This window comes from Sapajus apella, unplaced genomic scaffold (genome assembly GCF_009761245.1).
Source record: "Sapajus apella isolate SASKATOON/1434 unplaced genomic scaffold, GSC_monkey_1.0 scaffold13, whole genome shotgun sequence".
Classification (NCBI taxonomy): domain Eukaryota; kingdom Metazoa; phylum Chordata; class Mammalia; order Primates; family Cebidae; genus Sapajus; species Sapajus apella.
Genome location: NW_022436953.1, coordinates 18655517 through 18677965, shown reverse-complemented (window position 1 = coordinate 18677965; position 22449 = coordinate 18655517). Strand labels below are relative to the sequence as shown.

The window sequence follows — 22449 nt, the reverse complement described above, 5'->3', positions numbered from 1 at the left end:
GACAAACATTATTAACAATATGGAAAGAATAACATATGGAAAGAAAAGATACAGATATAACAATAAAGAAAGGATGACATATTTGCACTTGCAAATTGTCAAAACAAGACAAAAAAGAAAATTATTTTTAAAAAGAGGTTATACTGAAATATGTTCAATTGCTGACCATTTTCCCATAAAATTAAAAGTGCTGAACTATACAATACAGTCACTACACTGGAGACCCCAGAAATAAATCAAATGGACAGACTAATGTATAGCAGTAGTTCATCTTATCAAACACATGCAGTTGACATGAGTCCATATTTTGATAAAACATCTACACATAAACAAGATATATTTTCTACATTTAAATGCTAAAACTATATTTCTTCATAAAAGGTTAAGTTGAGATATACTAAGCAGCTATTTATTTAATCCTTGAAGTTTCAAGATAATAATAAATATATAGAAGACTGATCAAAATACAATAAATGCTTATAGTGTCTTCTCTTTCTTTGACATATACAACTGTTTCTTTTTCTAATTTCCTCGAACTTGTAGGTAGTACATCCTAAATCCCAACTAGATACCCTGTTCGTTATTGTACACCTCTCTGTTTTGTTAGCAATTCCAACGATTCTATAATGTATAAGGAACTATTCTGATATTCTGACCATCTACAGTTAAATAAAGCCATTTAACTTTATGCCTTATATGAATGTAATAATCAAATTGGAAATCATGGACTATACTAGTTTCCAAAGAAATAACTTTAGATGAGATCAGCTTTGATTTAAAAAAAAAAAAAAAAAAAAAAAAGCTGGGAGGATTTTGCAAAAGTTTTAAGAGATGAATGAGGATCAAAGAACAAATTAACCCTGAATACTCCCACACTGTTCACTAACCTACCTCAGCAGTCACACTTAATGAACAGGACCCTTAAGGTTATTTAAATGAAAGCACAGTGATTAAGGATGTCAAACTAGATGCTAAGGGAATACTAATTACTCATGAAAGGATATGCTAACTCCTGCAGCAAGCAACCTTAAAATCTCAGTACTTCTAGACAAAAAGTTTGATTCCAGCTGAAGACACAGTCCAGTGTGAAATTCAGTTGGAGAAAAAGTCTTGCTCCATGTAATCTTCCAGGATCTGGGCTATTCCTAGCCTCTGCAATCTTTAAGATCCTCATCTCCCTCTCCGTTGAACTGATAAAAGAGGAAACAGAAGGTGTATGGCACATGAGGTTTTTAAGAGCCAGGCCTAGAAGTGGTGGATATTACTTCTGTCTATTGGTCAGGGCCCACTAACATGACCTCCCACCTAACGGCAATGGAGGCTGGGAAAAACAGCTTTGTTGTGTTCAGAATGTTTTCAAAACTGGTAATTAAATGACATTTGATCAAGTAGTTTTGAGGTACAGGGTGTTGGCATAGAAAGACTGATGGAAGAACTAACATTTAACTTCAAAAGTATATTCCTAAATTCCAAGAGTTTTAAATTCAGTAAGTCATACTCCAAAAGAACTTAAACATTTACCCGACATAGGAAGTTATATGTTCAAGTTAAATTGTTACCAGAACATATTCCTCAAGGGTAGGAACTGGACGAAACCACATATGGTTTCATACCAGGCAAGCTTAAGATGAGTAACATGTTTTCTGAACTGATATTTTGAGATTTATGACTTTTGTTACTGTCTTATAGCCTCTCACTGAATAAATGTTTGTAGAATAAAGCAAGCATGAGACATCCTCAAGTATCTTATATATTAGACATCAAGTCTGCTTAACTCATTATCACAAGAAAACCATTATCTTATCTGCAGTTGCAAATACAGTGACAACCTAGAAAAAATTTTAACAATATTTAGTGTTGGAGGCTGGGCACAATGGCTCATGCCTGTAATCCCAGCACTTTGAGAGGCTGAGGTGGGTGATCACTTGAGATCGGGAGTTCAAGACCAGCCTGGCCAACGTGATGAAATCCCATCTCTAATAAAAATACAAAAATTAGCTGGGTGTGGTGGTGAGTGCCTGTAGTCCCAGGTAATCAGGAGGCTGAGGTACGAAAATTGCCTGAACCCAGAGGGCAGAGGTTGCAGTGAGACAAGATCGCACCACTGCACTCCAGCCTGGTGGATAGTGCGAGATTTTGTCTCAAAAAAAAATTAGTGTCAGTATTTGAAGACTATATTCACTACTTTTTCAATTGTGTTTATAAAGGTGATAATCTATGTGCAGTCTGTACTCTCTGTATAACAATTTAGATTAAGTCACATAGAGAAGGATATACTTTTTATCCCATTCCCCATATAGCAGACAAAAAAAAAAAAAAGATGAGAGTAATTAGAAAAATAAAGATCCAAGATACATTATTTTTCAAAATATAAAGTCGCTACTATGTGCCAGAATCTGTTCTAGAAAAGAAGGAACAACTTTTATCTTCCTAAAATGGAAAGGAATTCATTGGCATCATCATCAAGGCAACATCACAAAACAAACAAAACAGACTTGATAAAACAAGACAGAGAAAAATGGGTAAAAATTTTAGATATTACTGGCCTAAAGGTAAGCCAAGGAGGAAAAAAAAATGTTCAGAAAGATCCTCCTATGACAACAGTTCTAAAAATGTATCACAAATTTTTATTTCACAATTGCCTGGGGTGCTTATTTGTAAAGTAGAATTTTGGTTCCCATCCCAGAGGTTTAGTCACCATATCCCAGGATATTCTTCTGTATCCTAATTTTGAGAACTGGGGGCTTAAGCCTGAAGTAAGTAACTATGAAGAAGTTGTGAGATCAGTAAATGGGAAAGGTATAAGGAAGAGAAAAAGGGAGTCAGTTATAAATTAATTAACTGAATTAAGATCCTGATTAGTAATATTCCCATATATTAAGGAATTGTATTTTTAATTCCAAATGCCTTTGAGAAAATTATCTTAAAATTTACTGTGAATAGAAAGTAAAACAATTTTAAATCAACCCATCAATTTTGACCAATCTACCAACAAAACATCTAAGAGTACCATTTATAGTATTTTTTTATCAGAAATCAATAAAATATTATATTAAGTAGTGAAACAATGAAAGTTTTTTTGTCTAGATAAGAGAAAACACTAATTATTAAGGCCAGTGGTTCTCAGTGAGGATAAATTTGTGAGTAACAATTCATTATTTCCATAATTGTGGAGTTCCACTGAGATTTACTGAAAGAAATAAAAGGAAAATCAGGAGTGTAGACATTCTAAACATATAAAGTAATTCCACAAAATAAAAAAGTTATCAAAATCTCATTAACTTTAGAATAACATAGCAGATACTAAAGTAGGTGAATATGTGCTCATAAATATTTGAGCCTGGAATCTAACTCCATTTTACATATAAACACAAAGCATACTTATAACACACATTACATTTTCTAAGACTGCAACTACCATGTAAGTTGAAAATTTACCTTTTATAACATTATTCAGAATTTAACCAAGAGGTATTCATGTAAGAAAATCTCATCACCAATCTTGCTCACACACATCTGTAAGTATACAATGTGTCTGGAGAATACTTGAGATACCTCTTGAGAGACTCAAAACAAAAACATATTAAATTTATGCCAAATTATGAGTACTACTGAATTTCATAATTTAGGAATTAAAATTATCATATTATTCCTGACCTATGTATTTGTTAAAATTTCATAATGCTACAATATAAAATCTATGTGGTAGAAACTATATGGTAAAATTACTGTGGGGGAGATTGCAATTATTTTTAAGCAGGGGACTCTGATAATGTTCTCAGAGGTCAACAACATGATTTGACTGGCTCTTATATTACCATTTCCTTTACTAATCAGTCCCCTATTTTCTAAGACATTATATATTCTATACATTCTTTTTATGTACCAGAAACAGAATGTATACACTGATATGTGGCAGAATTTCAAGAAAGAAAATATATTTTCTGTTAGCTTTTATCACAATCGAGTCCATATCTTAAACTAGGGAATTATCTTGGCACTACTCTTATAAATATAATCCAGCTCATATTTGTGAATATCATAATCTTCATTTTCTCTATTTCAACAGCCTGTTATTTGTCTTGGCATGAGATTTCTGATTTGACATCTTGACTGGGTCCAGAAATGAATGGAATTAGTTTCACGGGTCTCCTTCTCTTGGCCTCTTCTCTACCTTGCTGGCTTTTTCTTCACAGGTCAGGAGGCCAATATAAGAGATCTACTGGCTACTACATACATCCATGTGAATTATGAACAAAGGATCAAAGAAAATGACTACAGAGTGAGCTTGTAGATCTACTGTACTCAATGAAACAGATTTGGACTGAGATTTTAAATATTACCTGGTCTCTTTAAGTGCCCATTCTAATAAGGGGCTGTGACTATTCATCTTCTGATGCCAGTAGCACCCCCTAATTATTAGAATAACTAATTATAAAATCCCAAAAAGTTCTAGGGGGTACTATTCTAACTCATTAACCTAATAAATTGATGTTTTCCTTTTTCCAACCAAAATATGTGTAGTTAGTACATTTACTGTGCAAGAAATAAGAATATTTTGTTAAATTCTGTTAGAAAGAAAATATTTTATGGTAACCTTAAATGTAAATGGGTTAAATGTCCCCAATTAAATCCATAGGGTGGCAAACTGGATAAAGAACCAAGACCCATTGGTATGCTGTCTTTAAGAGATCCATTGGTATGCTGTCTTCAAGAGACCCATCTCACATGCAGTGACACACATAGACTCAAAACAAAACTAAGGACTGGAGAAAAATCTACCTGGCAAATGAAAAGGAAAAAAAAAAGCAGGTGTTGTAATCCTAGTTTCTGACAAAAAGACTTTAATAAAAATCAAAAATGCAAAGAAGAGCATTACATAATGGTAAAGGGTTCAATTCAACAAGAAAATCTAACTGTCCTAAATATATATGCACCTATACAGGAGTATCCAGATTCATAAAGCAAGTTCGTAGATATCTTCAAAGAGACTTAAGCTCTGACACAATAATAGTGAGAGGCTTTAAGACTCAACTGAAAATATTAGATCACAGAGACAGAAAATTGACAAAGATATTCAGGACTTGAACTCAGCAGTGGATCAAATGGACCTCATAGATATATGCAGAACTCTCCACCCAAAAGCAACAGAATATACATTCTTCTGACCACTGCATGGCATATACTCTAAAATAGATCACATAATTGGAATTAAAATACTTCTCATGAAATGCAAAAGAACTGAAATCATTGCAAACAGTCTCTTGGACCACAGCACAATCAAATAATATAGTTTTACATTTAAGTCTTTAATCCATCTTGAGTCAATTTTTGTACTAACGGTATAAAGAAGAGGTCCAGTTTTAATCCTCTCTAATAGTGATGAACATTTTTCATATGAGTTTTGGCCATATATATGTCTTCTTTTCAAAAGTGTCTGTTAATGTCCTTTGCCCACTTTTTATGCGGTTGTATGTTTCTTTCTTGTAAATTTGGTAAAGTTCCTTACAGATGACATAAATTAGACTTTTGTCAGATGCACAGTTTGCAAAAATTTTGTCCAGTTATATAGGCTGACTGTTTACTCTGTTGATGGTTTATTTTGCTGCACAGAAGCTCTTTAGTTTAATTAGATCCCATTTGTCAATGTTTGCTTTTGTTGCAATTGCTTTTGGTGTCTTCCTCATGAAATACTTGTCCATGCCTATGTCCTGAATGGGATTGCCTAGGTTGTCTTTCGGGAAGTGTTATGAGGGAAATCTGCAGCATTAAATGTGCACATCAAAAAGTTAGAAAGCTCTCAAGTTAACAACCTAACATCATCACTAAAAGTACTAGAGAACCAAGAGCAAACAAATCCCAGAGCTAACAGAAGATACAAAATAATCAAAATCAGAGAAGAACTAAGGGAGACAGACAGACACACACACACACACACACACACACACACACACACACACACACAAATAAAAAGATCAATGCATCCAAGAGCTGGTTTTTTGAAGAAAATAATAAAACACATATACCACTAGCTAGACTAATGAAGGAGAAAAGAGAGAAGATTCAAATAAACACAATCCGAAACAACAAGAAGGATATTCCCACTGACCTCACAGAAATACAAACAACTATGAGAGAATATTATGAACAACTCTATGCACATAAACTAGAAAATCTAAAAAAAAAAAAAAAAAAAAAAAAGAATAAATTTCTGGACACACATACCCTCCCAAGAATGAACCAGGGTGAAATAGAATTCCTGAATGGACCAATAATCAGGTCTGAAATTGAGGCAGTAATAAATAGTCTACCAACCAAAGAAACTCAGGACATGATATGTTCACAGCTGAATTCTACCAGATATACAAAGAAGAGATGGTACTGTTCCTACTGAACTATTCCAAAAAAACTGAGAAGGGACTCCTCCCTATCTCATTCTATGAGGCATTATCATCTTGATACCAAAACCTGGAAGAGACCAAACAACCTGGAAGAGACAGACAGGATATCCACCTGAAATTTTCTCATCAATGAACACTGATACAAAAATCCTCAACAAAACACTGGCAAACAATTCAGAGGACATCAAAAAGTGTATCCACCATGATCAAGTAGGCTTTATCCCTGGGATGCAAAGTTGGTTCAACATAGCAAATCAATAAATGTGATTCATAACATAAACAGAGCTAAAGACAAAAAGCACATGAATATCTCAATAGAGGCAGAAAGGGCCTTTTATGAATGAAATTCAACATCCATTCATGTTAAAAACTTTCAGTAAATTGGGTATTGAAGTAACATACCTGAAAATAATAAGAGCCATCTATGACAAACGTACAGCCAACATCATATGGAATGCACAAAAGCTGGAAGCATTCTCCTTGAAAACCAGCACAAGACAAGGGTGCCCTCTCTCACCACTTCTATTCAACATACTATCTGAAGTTCTGGTCAGGGCAACTGGGCAAAAGAAATAAACAAACGTCCTCCAAATAAAAAAAAAAAAAGGAAATCAAAGAATCCCTGTTTACAGACAACATGATCCTATATCTAGAAAACCCCACAAGCAGCCCAAAAGCTTCTTCAGCTGATCAACAACTTCAGCAAAGACTCAGGATACGATGTGCAAAAATCAATAGCATTCCTATACGCCAACAACAGTCAAGCTGAGAGCCAAATCTGGAAAAAACTTCCATTCATAGTTGCCACGCAACTATGTAAGTCAAATAAAATACGCAGGCAACTGAGAGATCTCTGCAAAGAAAGCTACAAATCACTGTTCAAAAAAAATCAGAGATGGCACAAACAAATGGAAATTCATTTTTAAGTTACAATTTTTGATGATCAGCTATGGTCTGGACCAAAACCAGATTGAAAACTGCCATTACAATGGCAAGATGAATAATCTGGTGCTCACTTAAATGAATATTTTTACTGTAGTACTGATGACCTTTCCTACTGTGGCTGCCAATCCCTTCCATAAGCCTACAGCACAGGGAATGCTCTATTGAAATGTTCTTCATTTTTTTTCCCTGAGCAACTGGTGGAAGAGAATGGCAACCATAATAGGTGGCTTGCAAATTCTACAGGGAGAATGCTCTCCACCAATTTCTGGGCTCCCAGGAGCTTCACCCTATTGATAGTGTATACCTAATCCCTGATGAATATCAACCACTAACTGATCCCCTTTTATCAGTCTCCAGATGATTTCATTCCAGGTAAGCCAATGTTCATGTCTCATCTCTCTGCATCTCTTATCTCTCTTTATATTTGTAGCCAGTTGGTTACCCTGTTTTCTCAGTTACAATGGTTTCAAGAAGACTCATGAATTTGCAGTTTATCCACCTTTTTTTTCCTTTTATTGTAAGAGAAGATGCAATATTTTTCCAGCTCTCAACACTCTTGAGCAAAGACTGTACATGCTATAACCATGTTCATTTTTACTTCTTTTCTTTGACTGATGCTGTTTCCCCTTGTTTCCTATTTTCTTTTTTCCAGAGAGTTGATTTTATTACTTCGTCCATTTCCAGCTCAAACATCCTCTGCTCAAATTTTCCTTATCCCTCCAAAATAAATTAATAACTCCCTTTTCAGTGCTCCATCAATATTTTCTTCATTCCATTCTAAATAAATTTATTGAACACTTACATTCTGGTATTGTTGCAATGGTCTTCCCAAAAGTTCACTCTAGCAATGGATACAGACAGTTATACAAATAATTCAAGCAAAGAAATTAACAGATATGAAGAGAACCAATTTCAGTTTAGGATGGTCATTAAGAATACATAAGAAGAATGATATCTGATTAAATACTTAAAACCAAACAGAAATTATCCTAAGAAGTGGAAGGGGTTCATAAGCATATCAAATCACTAAGGTAAGAAATTAGTATACTCTATTTTGGTCAGTGTCTCCACTGCTAGTCTGAGTTACTTTCAGCAAAAACCATATGATATTCATTTTCATTAATAGTATCAAGTACTAATTTAATAATTGTTTACTGATCTGAATGACTAGCTCTCTTTCCTAACAAACTATTTTTTTCAGGTATAAGCATACTATAGCAATTAATTGCTCTAAGAATTATGAGCCTATTCTTTATTGCTCCATACTCAAAAGATAAACAAACACATAAATGCATGGAATTCTGTCTACAAATACTACCTACAAAATACTTTTTACAAATTAACATTCCATTCTCATCCTCCTAATAAACCATAAAGGAGAAGGGGAAAATATACTTTTATCATTCAGAACTATATAATTTATTTTCTAATATTTTGTGCACATGCCAAACCTTGTAACTGTGTTTTAGCTAAGCTTACAAGCTCACTATTTCAATGAATTAAAATCCTGCTTTCTCCTGTCTGTAAACAAAATATGTTACTGCAATATTGTATCACAGATATAATTATGGATAGGTATATGGCTATACTATTTATGTAAAACTATACTGAAACATTTCCAATGTGTACTATCATGGTAGAATTTCATATATTATTTTTATCTGTAATACTGCCATTGTGGTCTACAGAAAATATTTTCATTGCTGCACACTACTATCCAACAAACATATTTAATAGAAGTTAAGAGAAACAACATTATGTAAAACCAGAACCTGCTATTAATATATAATTTGAGGGAATAGGAGAGGATTGTGTGAAAGAAGAATGCATAGTTATGGTTTAAAAGTTATTAAGCATTTCAAGACAGTGATAGCAGAGCATTAAACCAAGTGTGTTGCCCTTATAAGTGTGGGAACTTGTATGAATTCACAGGCCACATCCCCATGGAGTTGGCCTTACTTATAATCGAGCTTTAGTGTTGAAAAGTATTAGAGGCATCCTTGATCTTAGAATAGAAGATTATGATTTAATTCCATTGGTTTTAAGACCAAAATGGCCTTCCTTAATAGGAATTTCTCCGAGATCTTTTGCTCTGAACTTGTATTTAACTTCAGAGACTACAGAGAAGGAATAAAACTGATTGTGCTTACCTTCTCTGAATTCGAAAATCACCTAACACTTAGGTGGCTAGGCAAAGACATAATCACCTAACTTGAAATATTTAGGATAATTCTGCAACAAGTAATATATTTATTTTAAATAAAAATAAAGGGATCATTTTCCATGCTTAATAGACTTTAGGTATAAATTTCTATATATTTATAAATTTGAAGAACTCTTTTTTAACCTTTCCTTATGTTTCTATAATTACTATAGTTGGAATTTATTATTTGTATCAAATATAGGACCAATATACCTAATATACACATGTATCTGCACATACATAATTCAAAACCATAAAAGTTTGATTTTAATAATAAACATAAATAAGAAAAAGAATTTAAAAAACAATTTAAATATCGTAAAATGCTGCCTTTTAAAGTTAATTTTTGAAGGAAAATAAAATTTTAGAGTAACTACTAAATGATAAGACAAAAATCATTCATGAAAGTACAGAGAGGAGAATAGCAATAGTGGTTTCCTGCATACTGAAAGAACAGAGAAAACAGAGGAAGATGAATATAAGGAACCAGCTGAAATGGTGAAAGGACAAGAATTATCAGAATTAATAATGAATGACTGTAAAAGAAGGGCACAGAGACATTGCATTAGGTATGATATGAAAGAAAAGTCTATTGGTAACAATAAGATTTGATACATAAAATTAAGAAAGCTTCCTTTTCTAGAAATGTAAAAGATAAACATGTTCTATGGAGTTGTTTTAAAGCCTCCACAAAATTGTTATTTAAAATGTTTAATTTTTAAAGAGAATTCATTAGATGCAAGTAAATTCCTATTACTTGGCATATATCCAAAGGAAAATAAATCATTCTACCAAAAAGACACATGCACCTATATGTTCATTGCAGAACTATTCACAATAGCAAGGACATGGAATCAACCTAAATGCCAATCAACGGTAGACTGGATATAGAAAATGTGGTCCGTATACACCATGAAATACTACACAGCCAGAAAAAAAATGAAATCATATCCTCTGCAACAACATGGATACATTAACCTAAGCAAATATAGGAACAGAAAGGCAAATACCACGTTTTTGCTTTTAAGTGGGAGCTAAATATTGGTACATATGGACATAAAGATGCGAACAACAGGCACTGGAAACTACTAGAGCGAGAGAGGCAGGAAAGGGAGAAAATGCTTTAAAATTATCTATTGGGTACTATGCACACTATCCAGAAGATGGAATCAATCATATCCCAAACCTCAGCATCATGCAATAAACCCATGTTACAAACCTGCACATGTCCCCTCTAGTCTAAAATAAAAGTTTAAATTTTTAATAAATGTATGCTTAACTAACACAACACTAAATTAAAAAGTAAAACATATAAAAATTAGTTCCACAACACAAATTCAGTTCATAAAAGTTCTAAAAAGTCATTCTTACTTACAATTGGCATTGGTCTCCTTTTATTCCTTTAGTTGTGCAGAAACATTTTCCTGTGTGCAGATGACAAATATTTGCATGGCCACTGCACGTGCAAGCTGTAAGTCAAAACCAAAATGATATTGAATATGCTACATCACAAACATGCACATTTCACACTTCAAGTATTATTATTACCTTATTTTTATGACCTGTTACTTACTCTTGCCATTTAAAAATGAAGGTATTATAAATTATTTTAATTAAAGGGAAATAAATTCATTTTTCTGAAAATTCTGTGAAATTCCTTAAAGTCTTTGGGGGATATCCTTAAGTCTACTGTGGATCTAGGTATTTATCTAATTATTCTTTGGGCTTCCCTCCATTTTTACTTTGGTATATATCTTTAAAGAAATGAGTTTCAAAGAGTTAGTGTAAGAGCTTTGAATTCAAACATCTTAGCTTCAAAATTTACATCTAAAATTACTCTATGACCTTGGATAAATATACTTAACCTCTTTATGCTTAATTTCTTCATCTGCAAAAGAAGAATAATAGCACTTAGCTTTCAGGATAGATGTGAAAATTAAACGAGGTAATGTAATTTAAGATACCTAACACATATTGAGCACTTAATAATTGGCAGATATGACTTCTACTATTATTAATATTGCTAACAGTAATAAGAATATAGCTACAAATTGTGTTTTAAAAAAGAACATCTATTTATTTTCTCTAAATTCATCCTTTTAAGCTTCTGAGATCATCCTCATCCTTTTAGAATATCCTTTTAGATCCTTTTAGATCACCCTTTTAGAGTACTTGATGAAACTTTCCATTTTGTAAAAGTTGAACCATTAATTTGGTTCGTATAAACTTGTCTCATTTTCTTCCTTTCCAATACTTTCTTAATGAGCACTGTTTAGTTATTTAGGACATTATCCTGACACTAAAGTGTTGTGTCCAACATTCAATCAATTGGTAAATTTTAATTTCTACATGTATAATCTCTTGTATCTGACCCCCCCCTTTTCATTCTAATAGCCACCACAAAGTATTGTCATCCACTTTCTCTTACTGACATCAATGGAATCACATAGCAGATATCTTTTCCTTCAGTATTTCTAGGATACAATTTATTTTCCAATCCAATAACACATTCTAAAGCAACATGGCTGATGGTGTCACTAAGCTTTTCAAAAATACCTAATGAGAGCTACTGGTATTCTTGTACACTACCAGTTAGCTAAACCATTCTACTGACAAAAATAAAATAATATGGTCTTTTCCTGAAATGTGTACACATTAAGTGAATGAGTCAAAATTTCCAAATGTTCAACTTTTTCATTATTTTTCTTACAATATCAATAGTAACTCTAATATGTATGCTAATGAATTAATAAATGCAAGCAAATGTAGCCAGATAATCATATCTCTAGTTCAACTGAGTATCAGAAAGAAAATAGATACTATATACCTAAGTGAAGTATAGGACCACTTATGAACATTTTCAAAAGGAGAAACTAAAACAATAGTTCATAACCAGTAATCTTTGAACCAGATGGAATCAATAAAAGAGGTAGAAAGAGTGAAAGCCCATTTCAGTGTTAGTAATCCAGTCTTCTGCCTCCTAGGGGAGTGGTTGTCTATCCTTTTACACAAGCCTAATGAGTGGGACTTCACAGAAGCTTTTTTGAAGAGCCTGCTGTGGGTCCCCTTAAAATCCAGGTGGTATATTAGAGGAAATTCTGAATTATCCAGATGTGAACAGCTATGGCTATTTTACTGAGGTGGCAGGACGAATAGAAACGGTTACTTTCAGGAAGTATTTGTACTAACATGGAAGTCAAAAAAAGGAATGCGTTTCTTCCAGCTAGCCAGCATCTACTTAATATTCTGACCTAAAGGATTTCCTGGAGGCACTGGAGGACTTCAACTGAAAACTGAAATAAAAGTTGCCAGAACAGGAAGAAAGTATGTGTCTCTCATACATCACAAAAATTGCACCTAGAAAGGTCAAGACTCAAAAGAGTCCCAAAAGACACCTATGTGAGAATGGATCAGCCGTTGTGCATCTCTCCCGTAGAGAATCTTAACTAAAAATAACAACTGGTCTTCACACATAAGACTATGTAATTTTCTCCTCTCCCCTGGAAAGATCAAAAATTTATCAAGCCAGGAAAGGAGGAAAATTCTAGGTTAAGAAAGAAATAACATATACAATAGTGGAAAGAGAAAATTTGGCTTCAAAATATATTCAGAGTTCTGATCTAAAAAAATTTAATTATTTACTTACAATTTGCTTGTAAATTATATTCTCTAGAGTTCCTTAAATTAACTAAGAGTGAGTCTAAGATTTCATATAAGATCAGGGAAAAATATATTGCACTGAATACATTTTAAAAGGTCAATAACAGAGAAAAGTATTGTGTTTTGATTATACCCTATGTCTTGCTTGGGCATCATATAAATTACATCTATATAAGAAAAAAAATCTGGAAAAAGGTAAATATTGCTTATTATTTTTGTGAAGAAAAAAGATTACAGTGGAGATTTTTAAATGGCATGTATATTTTCTGCTTATAAAACTATTAGTAATTTATACAATGGGATAATTAAACCATGGAATTTAAGGACTAGATATCTAATACTACCACTTGTATCAATCTGTGGGTTGCTCCCTTAACCTATCTTACTGCCTCTTCCTACCAGAAGTAACCACTAGCCTAACTTCTATGTTCATCAATTCTTTGCTTTTAAAAACCAACACATATAAATCATTTATAACACTTATCATTAGCAAATGAAGAAAATTGCAACAAATTCCTAAAAATAGTATCATACAATGAGTCCTGATGACAATACAATTAAGTCAAAAATAAATAATAAACAAATAAAATTCTACTAAAAACCCCATGTATCTGCATTAAAAAAAAAAAAAAACTCTAGAGGAGTGATGTTAGGAAGATAGTGGAATATGACTTTCTAGTGCTCATCTCTCACAGAAACATCCATTTGAAAAACTATCCATGCATGAAAATACCTTCCCAAGAGCTAAGGAATCCAGGAAAGAGATTACACCACCTTACTGTAGTCCAAAAGAAAAAAACAAATGCATTGAAGAGGGTAGAAAAGCCAGTTTAACATTATCCATATTAACCCTCCCGCAAGCCCGAGCAGCACAACACAGTCAGATACCCCCAAGTCAGGAAAGAAGAATGAAAAAAGCACTCAACTTTTCATTGGACTGCAGCACCAGGCCTGTCTCACTGAACCCAAGCGTGACTCCATAGTCCCAAACTCCATGCAGGCCACTGCAGTATCAGAAACCAGACCCACCCCTCTACCAGGTTAGTCCCTGCATTCTCAGGCTCCAGGCCTGCCCTAGTACGAGGGCATCACCAACAGCCCCAAGCTTTGGGAAAGTACCTGAGGACTCAGGCTCCAGGCCCACCATAAGCTTCAGACTGGCCCTAGGTCCAGGTCAACCTCTGTGGCCTTAGGGTCCAGACCAGTCCCTGTAGCCCTAGACTTCAAGCCGAGGCAAAGCACAGCAACCATAGGCTTCAGCCAAGTCCATATGGCCCCAGCCTCCAAGATTTTCCTAGGCTAGGCCAAGCTCTGCAGCTCCAGACTCCAGGCTGATACTGCAAGACTCAGCCTTCAAGCCCTCCCCAGTGTCAAGCCAACATCTATCAACCCAGATCCAGACCAGTCACTATATGAAGACAGGCTCCAGGCCAATCTAGTGCCAAACTAGCCCCAGGATCATGACTAACTTCTACCAACTCAGGCTTCAGACTCATCCAAGTTCCAGGCTAACCCCTGTGCAACTGGGATACAGGACTGTCTCCATGGACTCAGACCAAAAAAATTTTAACAAAGTAATAGTAGTAAGTTCTTACCTATCAAAAATAACATTAACTGTTAATAGATGAACCTATTATCTAATCAAAAGACACAAAGTAGCTGCATGAATTTTTTTCAATCCAAATTTATGCTGCTTAAAATGACTCACTGTACCTTTTTGGTCACACATTGGCAGAAAGGGAAATGATGAAAAATAATATGCCATACAATTGGTAAACAAAAGAGAATGGGCATGGCTATACTTACATCAGAAAAAAATAAACTCTAAGTACAAAACTGTCACAAAAGGAAAAGAAGGTTATTAAATAATCATGAAGAGGTCAATTCATCAAGAAGATATACTTATTGTAAATATATATGTACCCAACATTGGAGTACCTTAATGTACTCCAATATAAATATAAAACAAATACTAATAGAAATAAAAGGAGAGATAGGAATACAGGTGAGAAGATAGCTTCAATATTCCACTTTTTACATTGGTTGGATAATCCAAACAGAAAACAGTAAGAAAACCTTGGACTTGAACAACGCTATAGAGCAAATAGACGTATCAGACATGTACAAAATATTCTATCCAATAGCAGCAGAATATGCATACTTCTCAAGTGCACACAGAACATTCTCAGGATAGATCATATGTTAGGTGACAATAAACGTTTTCACAATCTAAGAAGACTGAAGTCATATAAAATATCTTTTCTGACCACAATGGTATATAACTAGAAATCAATAACAAGCAGAATTTGAAAAAAATTCACAAACTGGAAATTAAACCATGCATTCCTGAACAACCAGTGAGTCAAAGAAAATCAAAAGGGAAATTTAAAAGTATGTTGAACAAATAGAAATGACACATGCTAAAAACTACTGAATACAGCAAATGTGGTTGTAAGAGGGAAGTTTATAGCAATAAACGCATGTGACAAAAAAATAAAAAAGATCCCAAATAAGCAATTTAATGTTACAACTCAAGAAACTAGAAGAAAAATAACAAACTAAGCCTGAAATCAGTTAGAAAAGAAAATAATAAAGATTAGGGAGTGAAATAAATGAAAGAGAGAACAAAGACAACAAAGATCAATAAAACTAATAGTTGCTTCTAAGAAAAGATAAATAAAACTGACAAACTTTTGGGACAATGAACTAAGGAAAAAAGAGAAAAAACCCAAAATCACAAAAAAAGAGGAAACATAGTAACTTATATCACAAGAATATAAAGGATCGTAAGAGACTACATGAACAATTACATGTCTACAAATTGGATAACCTAGAATAAATGAATAAATTCCTAGAAATGTACAATATGCCAAGACTGAATCAAGAATAAGTGGAATATCCAAACAGACCAATAATAAGCATCCAAAAACAAAAGAAACCTTCCAACAAAAAAAAAAAAAAAAATCCCAGGACTTCACAGAAGTATTATATCAAACATTCTAAAAATAACTAAAGTATATCCTTCTTAGTCTCATCCAAAAAATAAAAATAAATTACAAACTCATTTTTTTGAAAATAGGGTTACCCTGATACCAAAGCCAAACAAACATAATATAATAAAAGAAAATTACAGGTCATATCCCTTATGATCATAGATGCCAAACCCTCAACAAAATACTAGCAAACCAAATTTAATGGAACATTGAAAGATCATTCACTATGATCAAACGTGATTTATCCCAGGGATGCAAGATTGGTTAAACACAAACAAATCAATAAATATGATTATCTGTATTAACAGAATGAAGGACAAAATCCACATAATCATCTGAATAGATGCAGAAAAAGCATTTGAAAAAATTCAACATCCATTCATGATAAAAAAAAAAAAAAAAAACTCTCAACAAAGTAGGTATAGAAGTAACGTACCTCAACACAGTAAAGGCCATATATTCCATGTCATAAGTTGGAGCAAATTACTTTTGCACCAACCTATGACAGGTCCACAGCTAACATCATACTCAAAGGTAAAACGTTTAAAGCTTTCTTCTATGATCAAGAACAAGATAAGGATATCCACTCTTACCACTTCTGTTCAACATAGTACTAAAAGTTCTAGCCATAGTAGTCAGACAAAAAAGAAGAAACAAAGGGCATCCAAATAGAAAATTAAAAAGTTAAATTCTTTCTGTTTGCTGATGACATGATATTTTGTAAAGAAAACCTTAAAGATTCCACTAAAAATATGTTAGAACTCATAAAGAAGTTCAGTAAAGTTGCCGAATACAAAATCCATATACAAAGATCAGTAATATTCCTTTACAATAATAATGAACTAACTGAGAAAGAAATTAAGACATCAGTCCCATTCATGATAGCATAAAAAATAATTTGAAGTAAATTTAACCAAGGACTTAAAAGATCTAAATACTGGAAACCACAAAACATTAAGGAAAGAAATAGTGAGTGACTTATATAAATGGAAATGTAGCCCATGTTCATGGATTGGAATAATTAATTTTGTTAAAATGTCCATGTTACCAAAACTAATCTACTGATTCAATGCAGTTTCTGACAAAATGCCAATGGCAGTTTTCACTGAAAGAGGAAAGGCAATTTAAAAATTCATATGGAAATTTAAAAATACCAAATAGCCAAAGCAATCTTAAGCAAGAATAAAGCTGAAGGCATCAAACTATTTGTTCTCAAAATATACTACTAAGCTATATTAGTCAAAACACCACAGTATAAACAAAAAAAAAGAAACATCAGCCAAAGGAAAAGAATATAGAGCCCTGCAATAAACCCAAGCACTGACAATCTATTGATTTTTGACAACAGTGTCAAAAACACAATGGAGAAAAGACAACCTCTTGAATAAATTGTGCAGGGAAAACTAGATATTCACATGCAAAAAAAACGAAATTAGACCCTTATTTCATACACAAAAATCAACTGAAAATGCACTAAAGACTTAAAGGCAAGATTTGAAACTGTGGAAGAAAACATAAGGGAAATGCTCCATGACATTGGTCTGGGCAAAAATTTCTTAGTTTGCCCAAAAGCAAATGCAAAACAAAAGCAAAAATAAACAAACAAACGTTTAGGAACAGCTCAGGATTGCAGCTCCCAGTGAAAGTGCAGAGGGTGAGTGGACGCCACGTTTTTATTGCCCACAGACTAGGAAATTCCCGGGCAGAGGTGCTCCACGGTCGCCAGCGCGGCTGTGCCGGCCTGCGCCGGCCAGCGCCGCTGCTTTGCCCCGCGCGGCTGCTTTGTCGGCGCCCCGAGCCGCGGTTCTCCGTACAAAATACACCGGTCCGGGTGCCCTTTAGGCTGGCGATTGGAGCCACGGGAAGTCGCCCATACGCTGGTTCAAAAAGGGGACTGAGCAGAGAACCAGGACAGTAGATTCCAGGGCCAAAAAAGAAAAAACAAAAAGCGCCACAAACCTCAGTGCCGCTGTTTAAGCCAGCGCAGTGAGTGGCCGCAGGGGAAAACAAACAGACCCCAGCGCCTCTTCAACAGGCGACTGGAACACCAACTTAAAAAAGGCTCTGAGGCAGGGAGCCAGTCGATCAGGCTCGGCTGGCCCCACCCCCACAAAAGAACAGCAACCAGAAACTCTGGATTGAGAGTTTCACAGCAAGCGCAGCTGAACCCGGGACGGTCCAGCTCTGTGGGGGAGGGGCGTCCGCCATTACCAGGGAGCCCGCCGTTGCCGAGGCAACCCGCCATTGCTGAGGCAGCCCGCCGTTGCCAAGGCAACCCGCCACAGCAGAGACTCCGCCCCAACAGAGGCGGGCCACCATCGCCAAAGCAGTTCTAACTACACCCATATAAACAGGACTGCAGGGAAGCTCACTCGGCAGCGGGGCGGAGCCCACAGCAGCTCAGCAAAGCTGCTGTAGGCCAACAGTGACTAGGCTGCCTCTTTGCTGGGCTGCGCAGGTCTGAAGGGAAAAAAAAAAAAAAAAAAAAGGCGGCAGCATAACGGAAACTCATAAATAAAGCCCTAAATCCCTGGGACAGAGCACCTGGGAACAAAAAGCAGTTTATGAGTTCTCCTGGAGCAGACCTAAAAGTACCTGCCCAGCAGCTCTGAATGAACAACAACAGAGCTCGCAACTCACCATTTGAGCTCCTATAAAGAAAAGACCGTCTCCTCAAGCAGCTCCCTGACCCCTATATATCCAAAAAGACACCTCATAAAAGAGAGATCAGATTGACACTAGGCGGGTATCCTTCTGGGACAAAGATAGCAGAAGAAGAAAACTGGTAACAACCCTTGCTGTTCAACAGCTGCTGCAGGTGAACCCCAGGCAAGCAGGGCCTGGAGTGAACCTCAGCAGACCTACAGCAGAGGGGCCAGACTGTCAGAAGGAAAACCAAGAAACAGAAATAACCTCATCATCAACAAACAGAACGTCAATCTGAAAGATTTGAGACCCAATCTGAAAGCCAGCAACTACAAAGTCGACAGGTGGATAAATCCTTAAGGATGGGAAGAAACTGGCGCAAAAAGGATGAAAACACCCGAAACCAGAACACCTCTCCTCCTAAAAGGGATCACAACTCCTCACCAGCAAGGGAACAAGGTTGGAGGGAGAACAAGTGTGATGAAATGACAGAATCAGAATTCAGAAGGTGGGTAATAAGAAACTTCTGTGAACTTAAACAACATGTTCTAACCAAATGCCAAGAAACTAAGAACCTTGAAAAAAGATTTGACGAAATGCTAACAAGAATGGACAAAATAGAAAGGAATATAAGTGAATTGATGGAGCTGAAAACTGCAACACGAGAACTTCGTGAAGCATGCACAAGTATCAACAGCCGAATGGACCAAGCAGAAGAAAGGATATCAGAGGTCGAAGATCAACTCAACGAAATAAAACGGGAAGGCAAGACTGGAGAAAAAAGGGTAAAAAGGAATGAACAAAGTCTCCAAGAAATGTGGGACTATGTGAAAAGACCTAATCTACGTTTGATAGGCGTACCCGAATGCGACGAAGAGAATGAATCCAAGCTGGAAAATACTCTTCAGGATATTATCCAGGAAAACTTCCCCAACCTAGCAAGGCAGGCCAATATTCAAGTCCAGGAAATACAGAGAACACCACAAAGATATTCGTCAAGAAGAGCAACCCCAAGGCACATAATCCTCAGATTCACCAGGGTCGAAATGAAGGAGAAAATACTAAGGGCAGCCAGAGAGAAAGGTCGGGTTACCCATAAAGGGAAGCCCATCAGACTCACAGCAGATCTCTCAGCAGAAACCCTACAAGCCAGAAGAGAGTGGGGGCCAATATTCAACATCCTTAAAGAAAAGAACTTTCAACCCAGAATCTCCTATCCAGCCAAACTAAGCTTCATAAGTGAAGGAAAAATAAAATCCTTTGGGAACATGCAAGTACTAAGAGATTTCGTCACCACCAGGCCAGCTCTACAAGAGCTCCTGAAAGAGGCTCTACACATAGAAAGGAACAACAAGTACCAGCTCAACTAAAGGGCAAAACAGCCAGCTAGCACCAAAATGGCAGTATCATATTCACACATAACAATATTAACCCTAAATGTAAATGGACTAAATGCCCCAATCAAAAGACACAGACTGGCAAATTGGATAAAAAGACAAAACCCATCGGTGTGCTGTATCCAGGAAACCCATCTCACATGCAAGGATACACAAAGGCTCAAAATAAAGGGATGGAGGAAGATTTACCAAGCAAATGGAGAGCAAAAAAAAGCAGGAGTTGCAATTCTCATCTCTGATAAATTAGACTTTAAAGCAACAAAGATCATAAGAGACAAAGAGGGACATTACATAATGGTAAAAGGATCAATGCAACAAGAAGAGCTAACGATCCTAAACATATATGCACCCAATACAGGAGCACCCAGATACATAAGGCAAGTTCTTAATGACTTACAAAGAGACTTAGACTCCCACACAATAATAGTGGGAGACTTTAACACCCCATTGTCAACATTAGACAGATCAACCAGACAGAAAATTAACAAGGATATCCAGGACTTGAACTCAGACCTGGACCAAGCAAACCTAATAGACATTTACAGAACTCTCCACCCCAAAGCCACAGAATATACATTCTTCTCAGCACCACATCACACCTACTCTAAAATTGACCACATAATTGGGAGTAAATCACTCCTCAGCAAATGCAAAAGAACGGAAATCGTAACAAACAAGTCTCTCAGACCACAGTGCAATCAAGTTAGAACTCAGAATTCAAAAACTAACTCAGAACCGCACGGCTTCATGGAAACTGAACAACTTGCTCTTGAATGTTGACTGGATAAACAATGAAATGAAGGCAGAAATAAAGATGTTCTTCGAAACCAACGAGAATGAAGACACAACATACCAGAATCTCTGGGACACATTTAAAGCAGTCTCTAGAGGAAAATATATAGCAATAAGTGCCCACATGAGAAGCATGGAAAGATCAAAAATTGACACCCTATCGTCAAAACTGAAAGAGCTAGAGGAGCAAGATCAAAAAACTCAAAGTCTAGCAGAAGACAAGTACCAGAATCTCTGGGACACATTTAAAGCAGAGATTGAGACACAAAAAACCCTTCAAAAAATCAATAAATCCAGGAGCTGGTTTTTTGAAAAGATCAACAAAATAGATAGACCACTAGCCAGATTAATAAAAAAGAAAAGAGAGAATAACCAAATTGATGCAATAAAAAACGATAAAGGGGATATCACCACAGATTCCACAGAAATTCAAACCATCATCAGAGATTATTACAAACAACTCTATGCACATAACCTAGTAAAGTTGGAAGAAATGGATAAATTCCTGGACACTTGCCTCCCCCCAAGCCTAAACCAGGAAGAAGCCGAAACCCTGAACAGACCCATAACAAGGTCTGAAGTTGAGGCAGCAATTAAGAGCTTACCACCCAAAAAAGCCCAGGTCCAGATGGGTTCACAGCTGAATTCTACCAGAAATACAAAGAGGAGCTGGTACCATTTCTTCTGAAACTATTCCAAACAATACAAAAAGAGGGAATTCTTCCCAAATCATTTTATGAGACCAACATCATCCTGATTCCAAAACCCGGCAGAGACTCAACAAGAAAAGAAAACTTCAGGCCAATATCCATGATGAACATAGATGCAAAAATCTTCAATAAAATACTGACAAGCCGATTGCAACAGCACATCAAAAAGCTTATCCACCATGATCAAGTAGGCTTCATCCCAGGGATGCAAGGCTGGTTCAACATACGCAAGTCTATAAACGTAATTCACCACATAAACAGAACTAAAGACAAAAACCACATGATTATCTCAATTGATGCAGAGAAGGCCTTTGACAAAATTCAACAGCCCTTTATGCTAAAAACACTCAATAAGCTAGGTATCAATGGAACGTATCTCAAAATAATAAAAGCTATTTATGACAAACCAACAGCCAATATCATACTGAATGGGCAAAAGCTGGAAGCATTCCCCTTGAAATGTGGCACCAGACAAGGATGCCCGCTCTCACCACTGCTATTCAATATAGTATTAGAAGTTCTAGCCAGAGCAATCAGGCAAGAAAAAGAAATAAAGGGCATTCAAATAGGAAAGGAGGAAGTCAAATTGTCTCTATTTGCAGACGACATGATTGTATATCTAGAAGACCCCATCGTCTCAGCCCCAAACCTCCTGAAACTGATAAGCAAGTTCAGCAAAGTCTCAGGATACAAAATCAATGT

At 35.6% G+C, this 22449-nt stretch overlaps 1 protein-coding gene across 9 annotated transcripts in view; it reads right to left on the bottom strand.

Annotated features, from left to right (window-relative positions):
- Positions 1–22449, bottom strand: part of ATRNL1 (attractin like 1) — an 842256-nt gene that overhangs the window by 558111 nt on the left and 261696 nt on the right. For all 9 annotated transcript variants that reach the window (XR_004269856.1, XR_004269857.1, XM_032281122.1 and 6 more), the window contains one exon: positions 10925–11018. Coding sequence is in view for 7 of the 9 variants with exons in the window: in XM_032281122.1 (XP_032137013.1) it covers positions 10925–11018 (94 nt within the window). In the remaining 2 variants the exon portion in view is untranslated. The remainder of the gene's footprint in view (positions 1–10924; positions 11019–22449) is intronic.